Source organism: Pholis gunnellus (assembly GCF_910591455.1).
Source record: "Pholis gunnellus genome assembly, chromosome: 12".
Lineage (NCBI taxonomy): Eukaryota > Metazoa > Chordata > Actinopteri > Perciformes > Pholidae > Pholis > Pholis gunnellus.
In genome coordinates, this window is record NC_136539.1 from 10,207,227 (window position 1) to 10,217,608 (window position 10,382).

Genomic DNA, 10,382 nt, shown 5'->3' on the forward strand with positions numbered 1-10,382 from the left:
AACATTAAGGACAAAAAGGCGTAGATGTGATGGTAACTCTTTTTTCATTTAATTTGAGTTATTTGCTTGATTCTCCTCTTTAATATATTATTAAAACAAAAAAGTAAATTGTTGCTTTCCCGCTTACTGTTTCACTTGCTAGGCAACCGTCCGTCTGTGACGTCACCCTTGTGATTATTGGACAATGTATTTTTTCATCAAACTATTGTGTACAAAAGCAACGCTAATTTATATATCTATGTAACGTGTAGAGTATTAACAATACGTCAAGTTACCGAAAAATATATTCATAGTTTATTAGTTAGTAAATATAAATTTGTAGTATCCAAATTCCGTTTCCGCTTCCGTCATCTTTCTTTCCGGTTTTGTGCCCTCTCGCAGCCATCATGAAGTGAGTGTACAGAATACTATCAAAGCCCATCTCATCGCTTAAATAAACATTCTTACGATGTTATCTATATTAAGAGTTAACGTATGCCTTTTTCTTTTAGTGATGCCTGCTATTTCTCGTTTTCAGGGTCGAGTTGTGCAGTTTCAGTGGGTATAAAATATATCCCGGCCATGGCCGCCGATACGCCAGGATAGACGGGAAGGTAACCATTCGACCCGACACCGCTTTCCAGCTGCTTTGTCTGTAGATTCTGTGTGAAGTACAATTTACCGGATTACATATTGGTTTTCGTTGTCATTTTTGTCGTCTCATATAGAGGTCCGTAACATAAGCAATGGTCTCTGGAGTGGGTCCATAGACTCCATGAAGCATGCTAACGTTAGCTGCTAGCGTGAACTGATAAAGCCACAAGTGTTGTAACGTCAACTAGTTTTATATTTAACTTGTGTCAGAGGAGCAGACGGACCTTCATCGTTCACTTCAAACTGTATGTTAAGAAAATTGCATCAGTTGGTACAATACATCCAGTAAAAGCCATTAGTTAAATACTTGTTTGTCTTAACATGTAATTATTTTTTAATGTATGTACTACAAAGTGTCCTTATAAATAAGCGCAATGGGGGACAAAATGGTGTTTACACACACTCTGCTAACAATCCTACAACACAATTCACATTTTGTAGCTGGGGGGGGGGGGGGGATTGCACCTGCCCAGGATGTTCCTAAATGACGATGATCCACATTTGTCCTAAATCTCAATTTACTGCACATTATTAGAGTAATCTTGTTAATGTCCATCACAGGGATTTGTAGTTTTGTAATCCGGGTGTGATTTCCTGTCTTTGATAGGTGTTCCAGTTTGTGAACGGCAAATGTGAGTCTGCCTTCCTGGCCAAGAGGAACCCCCGACAGATCAACTGGACCGTGCTGTACAGACGCAAGCACAAGAAGGGCCAGTCTGTAAGTAACCGTCCGTAGACAGACAGATAGTTACTGTACTGTCATTGTCTGGTCTGGTGCAGATATTTGGCTGATTATGAATTTTGCGACTAAGCTTATTTTTTGCAAAATGTGCTTATGTTTCTTATCACAGCTGTCAAAACTATACAACTGATAGTGTTTAAGTAGTCGATTGCATTTGTTTTAGAACTTTTACAAGTGCGTAAAAGCACTGCTAACATGACTTCATCATGGCAGATGGGGAACTGGTTTTGTCTTCACAAAACCATATTGATGACTTGTATTGAGACTATTCAACCCAAGTCAATACACGTGTATTGGTTTGGCTGCGGGTGGACGGTGTGTACAGTGCCCATCTGTGTTATGTGCTGTTGCCCGACTGTGTCTTGCAGGCTGGGCAGCAGTGCTCACTCCACACCTGCAGCCATAGAGCAACTGGAGATCATAGTACTGGTCCTTGACGTCTTTATTGACATCTCTCCATTGGCCAGCCTCCAAATTCTCCTACATGCTACAGTACTTCTCACCTGTAACTGTGCTAAGTGCAGTCTGATTCCATTACAACTAGCAATTGTAAAATACCAATCAGGGTCAGGGCTGGGGACAGGTGTATCGTGTATTCTTGACGAAAAACAATTTTGTACTACAAATAAACTAAGGTCTCTTCATGTTGTTAACAGGAAGAGGTGGCAAAGAAGCGTACCCGCCGTGCAGTGAAGTTCCAGAGGGCCATCACTGGTGCCTCCCTGGCTGAAATTATGGCCAAGAGGAACCAGAAGCCAGAGGTCCGTAAGGCCCAGAGGGAGCAGGCCATCAGGTGAGGACACAAACAGTATTTGTATTAGTGTTGAAATATTATGGGGTTGTTGTTTTAGCAGAAGAGACATCAGGCATGTACAATTTTGGAATTTGAGTGTTCATTTCCGCTGGCCATCTCGGTGGTAGCGTGCCACAGCAAGCCTTTCAAAGAGTCTGATCTTACAACCTGGTTTTACTCTGAAGTTCAGGAAAACATCAATTTAGTCAAAACTAATCTAAGTCTGTGTTTTGCAATAAACAACTGAAAACATTTGGGGAAATCATGAATGTGGGGGTGAGCTGCCATATCTACATTATAGCAAATCTGACACGGTTAATGTCTCTTTTTGTTTTGGCAAATTTCTAAAGCATAGCGTGTAGTGAGGGTTTAGACTTCACACTGAAGTCCTCTGCTGGATTCAGCTGAACAATTATGTACAATGGTGTCCAGGAAACAGCCAGCCTCAAACTGCTTGTCTAGTTTGGCTGATTGTTTCTCTTTTCTTCTCTCAGAGCTGCCAAGGAGGCCAAGAAGGTAAAGCAGGCATCCAAGAAGCCCGCTGCAGCAAGTGCAAAGGTAAGACTTTAGAAGTAATGCTACACTATATTGCGTGATATGATTATTATTGTTAAAAGAACCATTTGGAAACTAACTTATCACAGAAACTAAACTGTGCTTTGCTTTGTGTACTAATATAATGTTGCCACTCTGTATTTATTGGATTATCAATTAACTTCACGTTCATTTGGATAAAATGGTGATTTGTAACTGTTGTTTATTGCATCTCTCCTCTAGACGTCTGCCAAGACTGCACAGAAACCCAAGGTCGCTAAGACCATGAAGATCAACGCTCCACGTGTTGGCGGAAAACGCTAAATCTGACTCACTGCTCAGGGTTGTGAATAAAACATTTTGCTTAACCACCATATGTGTCGTTTGTAATTTTACAAGACACGGTTGAAGAAAGATCATTTTGAAACTCGTATAAAAGCATGCTACTATATTTTTGTGTTTAATGTGTCAACCAGCCGTGTTTAAGTAAAAGTGGATTCATACTATTGCATGATTTGAGTCTAAAGGCAGATCCATTGATTTCTGACAAAGATCAGTTTGTCTGTCACTTTAAAGACTTAACACTGTATTCTGTTGAACATCAGTAGACGCTAGACATTGCTGACTTGTCATCACAGAAAAAGCTTGGTTATTAATAACTAACAGATCTTTTAAAGTGTCCCATCAGCCGGAGCAGTGAGCACCATCAGCGCCGTTAGACTGAGACGCTGAAATGTTTAGTTTCCACTTCATCTGTGAAAGTATCTTCCTTAAAAGGTCGTCATTGTAGCTCCACCAAATCTTAATGATCCCTCCGTGCTGGATATATCCTGCTGTCTGAACATCTCATCCAGTTTTGCAAAACAATATTAGTATTAACCATGATGAGTAAATCCATCTTTGTGTGTATAATCGTCACGTTGTAGGCTGCAGGTGTTAAACATGATTTATTAGAATAACAGCCTCAGAGCCGTAATGGCTGACCATCAAAGTGCCATTTGTTCAAACAGTCAGCAGATCAAGAAATGTTCAAAAGTGATGACACCAATTATTGCGAAAATATTCATGGGATTCTAATGTGTAAACTAAGTTGGTCAATGGAAGAACTATTCTGTCACACAAAAATACAAAACACCTTTCTAGTAACAAAGCATTCAACAGCAGAATTCTGAGAAAGACCCGTTAGCGAGTCAGTGTTTGCTTCGTCGACTAACAATCAATAAAAAGCTACATGGGTTAAACGCGTGCCATTGGTTCAAGTGTTCCTGATAATCAGAAAATAACAGCATCTTTCTACAGTTTTCACAACAAGACAATTAAATCAAGTGATTAATAAATTATGATTCGCTCTCACACAGATTAAAGCCGTTAAAATGGAAGAAATCATTACATGGTAATCAATAACGATTTAATAATCAGAGGTACAGCAAATGTGACCTAATTATAAATACCTAAAAGAATAGATTAATGTGACGAGATCCTTAATTTAATCCAGAAACATTCCTTTAAACCACGTTCAACACGTATCCGAGACTTCCATGTTTTGGGAAATTAGTGCATGAGGTACTGTTTGCTACACCTGAAATATGATGGAAAAAAAAGCAAAAACTTCCCAACTAGTGCACGAGACGTAAAGCATAAACAGAGAATTTACAATCATACATGTTGTTAAAACAAGTAATACTTGTGCGTTGACGATAACTCTGGCGTGTGTTGAAGACGGTTCTGCCTCCTCTGTGTATGTTTTTTTAACACCCTGAGGAAAGTAAAGAAACTCAAGGAAAAGTGAACATTTCCAACAGGGAGAACATGGTAGAACAATGGTTATGGCATGAGTATTATGGAGACAATATGGGACGGTGTAGCGATGATGGGAAGGGGCCGCTTTGTGCCCAGTGAGACGTCTCCCTTTCAGTCCACGGAGGGAAGTGGAGCGTTGGCAACAGAGAAGCGATTAGGACTCTGCAGAGGCTGCCACCTCTTGAGATGCTGCAGCCTCTGCAGCCTCTATGGCCTTCTGATCCTGGTTGAACCTATGAAGAGAAAAAGAGACAACACATTATAGAGATTAAATGTGTTGCCCGATCATAATTAATAAAGGAAACACGTCACAGGAGCTGTAGCAGAGAGAAGTTCCTTAAAATGCTGATACACTTGTGTTGCCTTCAGCTTTTTAGGTGCACTCAAAAATACTTTTGCTGAATAAGCATTTCCCCTTTTTTTCCCTGTAAGAAGCCCAGAATAACTCAACTTACTAAACACTTAACAAGTCTGAACTTAACAGCTGGTGCACAAGTCTGCAGGACTTCCCTTAAAGTCTTCATAGTCACTCAGAGATCTCACCTGCCTGTGGAACACGTTTCAACTCATTTCCCTGAGTTCAGTTCATTGTTGACATTGGAAACAAAGCGCACATGAAAGCTACTTTCATGCGATGCACTTCAACATTAACTCGTCGCCATGATATCCGATCATTGATGAGCGAGGAACACATACACTCGTCACTGACTTATCATAATCGATCATTTGAACGGTTCTAACGGAGATAATAAAAAAAGGTCACATATGCTGCGAATTAACCACAATAAACACACAAACCTCCAGATCCTGTAGAGCTGGGAGGCTCCCGCGCTGCCGAGGAAGAAGTTGACCAAAAACAGGTTCCAGTTTTTGGGGATTATGACCAGCGAGTATCTGGACCAGATCAGGCCTGGTGGGAGAAGGACAACAGGAAGTGTGAAGGTTATTATGCTCGTGAGACCACAGTCTGTTTTGGCAAGAGAGCAACAGATAAGATTCGTTTGAAGGAACATATTGCAAAAGCAGATGCATCAGACAACCTTTAGCACAGACTGGTCAAATTCTGCCTGAACTGATAAGCTGAATGTTTGATAAATGAACAGAGGCATAATGGTTAAGCCTCTCCTCTTTGGAGATAATAATAATAATGTATTTAAATCTCTTTAATCTTACCGGTGGCCGTCAGCACTGCAGACTGGGAGGTACTGAGTTTGTCTGCTGGTCGAGTCATATCAGCCAAACCGGCTCCAACCAGACCCTGTGGAGGTGACGAGATGTTTGTCTTTTAACTGTATTCATTTACTGCATGTTGACAGATCATTTTGAATATATAACAGTAACACGGTGGTGTGAGGTTAAGTCCTTTGAGTCTATGGCAAAGGTTACCAACCTCAGCGCTGGGACCACCAAAGAGCTCATGAGACCAGTAGCAGCACAGTAAATTAGGTTGTTTTACTTGTGAATTACGGGATATTATTACATCTTCGGGCGCGGAAAAGTATTCGAATAACACAGCGGGCCACCGTGCACAGATGTAAGCTTTGTTTTCACTGTATAACATACACTTACCCATTTAAACATCGGGGCCCAGAAGAAAACCGTTTTTGGACCTGAAATAAAAACAAAAGAAAAAGGAAAACATGTTATGTCGATAACGGTGGATATTAAAGTATTTAGGGTAATTTCACGGTTTCTGGAAGCAGACTCGAATAAAGTGAATCAGCTCCGTATAGACAACATTAACAGGAAGAAAAATGTGAAGAAACAAAAAGCTGCTGGTCTCAAATGCATTGTCCTCATAAGAATATGTTTCTAATATTAATAAAAGAATCACACGTAAAATCATCAACTGATTTAGTCAATAAAGAAAAGAGGTTTGAAGACGCATCATGAGCATCTTTACTATTTAGTTATAAAAATACCACATGACGCATCGTATCGGAAAGGCTTGGCTCAAATGTCTATTGTTTATTTCTTATTGTTGTGGCCCGTACCTTTGAGCTGCTCTCAAAGTCTGAACTTAACACCACAATAAACGTAACGCAGTGTTGGCTTTAGGACAACGAAATGTTGCAAAGCAATAACACAAGTATCACACCATCAGCAGGCTGCCATACCACGGATCATCAATAACACGAGGTCAGAACAAGAGAAATACGACATGATGCAGTTCAAGTCACTTTTACCAGTCAACACCACAGAACAGGGTTTGAGGTTTCCGTCCTAAGATTGTTAATCTTCCTCCCGGGATTTCCTTATTGGTGAAAAGAAAACCCCGGACAGTCGAGCCTGAGTTTCTGTGTGACAGATATTTGGACATTGAGCCGCTGGGAGAAGACTCATGAACTGAATTAGTGACAGCAAAGGAAAAGTGCACAGGACCATTACAAAGCTGCTGGTCTGGAATCTGTTTTCATCACAAATCCTGCACCATGTTGCAGGCTAAACAAAAAAAAAAGTAGGCCTTCTGTCACTGCCAATCATCGCTGAGGGAGGCGACTTTAGTCTCCGCCCCCTTCATACCTGTTCAGGAAGTTGTTCTTGACAACCAGAGCTTCATTCTACCCTTACAGACAAAACAAAGAGCAGACAACCCCCAGAGACGCCAGCTACTCCTTAATCGCAGTAAGAGATCTCAGTACCCTCTAGTTAAGATGGGTGTCAAAGAGAGCTGACTGTGTGTGTGTGTGTGTGCGCGTGTGTGAGTTGTACTCGCAGAATAAGAAGAATACATTCAGTTAACTACGTATGTGAACATAACGCAGTCTAATGCAGTGACTTCATGAAGGTTATGGTGTTCTGTTTTGGTTGTTTTGTTGGTATCGTGGTTTGTGGTGCTGTATTGTGTTTTACTGGTGAATGTGTCCACAGTAATGAGTCTGCCCTGTGCCCTCATGGAAAGTGGGTTGACAAAATATACCTTCATGAAGGTGACATTTATGAGAGGGCTGTTGTATTACATTGCATTGGTCGGAGCCTTTAAACTACAGTTTACGTCAATGTTTGACATTGTATCACAAGATTTACACATACCAGAGTTTGCTATAAATCAGAATTAGAGCTTAAACAATAAGTTGATTATAAAATGTATAATAGAATATGTTTTAATCAGTTAAAACGTGATAAACAGAGATGCACTAAATCACACCACTGTAGCGTAACCTTTAGTCTTTAAATCACTCTTGTATAGAGGCGACGTTCATTTCTATTCTAAAAAGATTTATTCGATTTTAGTTTCATGTGCCCTTTTTATTTACTTTACTTTATCTATTTATCTGTACCTGTCCTGTCCTTGTGCTGCTGCAAAGCCGAATTTCGCCTCTAGGGGTCAATAAACGCTCATCTTATATATTATATTACCCAATTATAATTAATAGTACCATTATCATAGTGTGAGAACAATATCTGATTTAACTGTTTGTTGATATGATGACAATAACTGGTGCTGGTTGGTTAAGGAGTGGCTGAAATGAAAGTACATTGTGATCCTTTTTCTTTATGGCAATACTTTAGAAGTTAAGACCTCAATAAACATCTTGGTTTTAGGAGCTAACGTCACCCACTTTCCCTGGTCATAAACTCTTCTTCGCTGGTGTTATTCCAGCAGATTAGGGTCTCCCAGAACAACAATTGACAGGAGCTGCTGTTTGATCCTCTCCGTGAGAGTGTTTCCACCAAACAGCTGGATGGATCCCTCATCAGAGACATCACACACACACAGACCTGATAATAGACTCCACATTACCTGCCGGGTGGTTGTATAGCGGTTTCAGTTTGCTGGGCAGCATGTGCTCGATCTTGTCCAGGATCCTGTGATAGGACACTCTCAACGCAGCCATGGCTGTAACGTTAGATGTCCCGATGGAGGTTAGGACGCTGAGCGGAACTTCAAGCTAGCTCGCTAAAATGGTTAGCAAGCTAAATACTTGGCTTTTTTTAAAAAAACGTTCGCCTTCGTGTATTTGCACGAGGTTGTCAAATAAATAAATGAATGACAGGTGGGTTAAACTATCTGTGAGGATGCTGCTGTCCTACCATCGACCTTCCCTCTGAAACACTGTGACCATGCTAGCTCTGCTAGCTTCTCAGTAGCTTCTGACTGACCCACAAGACGAGGAGGTGACTTTCTGTGTGATGCAACCTACCGCGTGGGGGCGGGGTTACAGATGTCACATATCCTGATTGGTCCGCGCGGTCAGAGCCCAGATATGATTGGTTTAGAAAGGAGAGCTACTTTTCCTACCCGGCGTATCCGAAAGAATGGAAACAATTCAGCAACAGTTTACTTTACTGAGAAACAAAAAAATAAAAGATTTGTTTACATTATAAACACAAGTTAGAGCTGTTTGTAAAGATGCATAGGATAGTTTGAATGTGAAGATCCAACAATTTGACTTGATTGAATGTTGTTAATGTTGTGTATTAGGCTACAAGTAAATGTTGCAACTGTATTCCTGAAACATCTAGAATGTAATCTGCATTCATCTTTTCATTATATTTATTTTCTCTCTGTTGCTGTGTTCTTTTCTGTTATGTGTTCACTGATATGATTTGATTGTAACCTCCATTTAAATTGTTTGACACTTTGAACAGTTATTATTTAGTAATTATTTGTATTACATTGTTTCCCCCTATATAATAATACTTGTATATATATGTTTGCATTCAACAAGATCACAAGAGAAGCAAAGACAACATATCATTACGAGGACTCCCAATCTTTGTTGAATCAAATCGATTCGCACCATGCGAGGATGATTAAACATTTACAGAGAAACTAGGTACAGAAGCCTTCAATGGCCCTCATGACCTCCTAGTAGTATCGAAGGTCTTGCAAAATCTATCTGTGCATTCCAATACAAATACTATTTAGTATGCCAGAAAAAGACTTAGTATGTCCCAATACGTCAAATGCAGTATACCAAAATTACCAGGATGTCCTGCATGACACACAATCCTCTGCATGGCAGATGTGAGAGGAGAAAGGTTCAAAGTTTAAGGTGCAATTTTATGGGATGTAGTATAAACCAATTACACACATACTGCATGCAACAGTGTACTATGTAAGGGTGGCTGCAGAACATACTCAAAGTAAGCATGTAAGTATATGTGATTTGAATGGCAGCTTCGATTTCACAACAGCCCAACAGAAGTTGTTTTTGCCTCTGGGGCCCCTAACAGGTTAATCAGGCTGTGAGGACTCTGGAGAAGTTTAAGACAGCAGTATGTTGTCAAATAGCCGGCTTAGTTTTCTTCAAACTTTGAGTGAAAGGGGCGATTAATCTGTACGCGCAGGATGGATTATGACCAAGAGGGCATTAACTATACCGAGCATGATTTAATATGTTAAAGACAAGCTGTAAGATTCAAGAGCTAAGCTACTAGATAGATATGCGATTACATTTTAAATGCAACCCTCAACAGTGCAGCGCTTTATGAGTTTTGTGCCCAGGGAACTCCATAGCTTCAGTCACTGCCTTACTGTAATAACTAGTTTGTATTTGGAAGTATACTACAGTAGTAGTATTTTGGAAATATGCACCAATAAAGGACTTAAATGAGGTGGGTTCTGCTTTATTACCTGCTTGCCCAGGAAAAATATCTAATTTGTACACGTGTGTTCTTAAGTTGAATATTTTTAATTAATGTGTTGAATCAAATTACCACACTGCAATTCTAGGGCCAGGTATTCTAATTTTTTTTAAATAATTTTATAAAATAAATAAAACTTGCTGCACAGAAACCTTTACGTCCACTGTGGTATTGTCACTTTTATTTATTTTATTATTTACGTAAAATATTTTATAACTTGTTAAAAAATGGTGAAGAAAAGGTTTCCTGCATTACTTCCCGAGCTGTTCCCGGACACACTTCTCCCGC

General features: G+C 40.0%; 2 protein-coding genes across 2 annotated transcripts; one reads left to right on the forward strand and one right to left on the reverse strand.

Annotated features, from left to right (window-relative positions):
* Positions 1-356: 356 nt before the first annotated feature.
* On the forward strand, positions 357-3,076 carry rpl24 (ribosomal protein L24). The gene is made up of 6 exons (XM_079170811.1): positions 357-391; positions 518-593; positions 1,241-1,351; positions 2,032-2,168; positions 2,663-2,726; positions 2,946-3,076. The coding sequence occupies exons 1-6, from the start codon at positions 387-389 to the stop codon at positions 3,024-3,026; spliced, it is 474 nt and encodes a 157-aa protein (XP_079026937.1). The 5' UTR covers positions 357-386; the 3' UTR covers positions 3,027-3,076.
* A 558-nt stretch (positions 3,077-3,634) lies between these two features.
* On the reverse strand, positions 3,635-8,616 carry mpc2b (mitochondrial pyruvate carrier 2b). The gene is made up of 5 exons (XM_079170812.1): positions 8,248-8,616; positions 6,072-6,112; positions 5,676-5,760; positions 5,301-5,412; positions 3,635-4,735 (listed from the first exon to the last, which is right to left on the reverse strand). Exons 1-5 carry the CDS (start codon positions 8,339-8,341, stop codon positions 4,657-4,659), a joined length of 411 nt encoding a protein of 136 aa, XP_079026938.1. The 5' UTR covers positions 8,342-8,616; the 3' UTR covers positions 3,635-4,656.
* Positions 8,617-10,382: the final 1,766 nt, after the last annotated feature.

Bases quoted from the DNA above. Each gene is read 5' to 3' on its own strand.
- mpc2b (XM_079170812.1), bottom strand. From the start codon at position 8,341: ATGGCTGCGTTGAGAGTGTCCTATCACAGGATCCTGGACAAGATCGAG. The intron at 5,761-6,071 runs GTAAGTGTATGT...TCACCTCCACAG, and splicing joins GGGCCCCGATGTTTAAATGG to GGTCTGGTTGGAGCCGGTTT. The intron at 4,736-5,300 runs GTTTGTGTGTTT...TTCTCTTCATAG, and splicing joins CAGCTCTACAGGATCTGGAG to GTTCAACCAGGATCAGAAGG.
- rpl24 (XM_079170811.1), top strand. The intron at 594-1,240 runs GTAACCATTCGA...TGTCTTTGATAG, and splicing joins ACGCCAGGATAGACGGGAAG to GTGTTCCAGTTTGTGAACGG. The intron at 2,727-2,945 runs GTAAGACTTTAG...TCTCTCCTCTAG, and splicing joins CCGCTGCAGCAAGTGCAAAG to ACGTCTGCCAAGACTGCACA.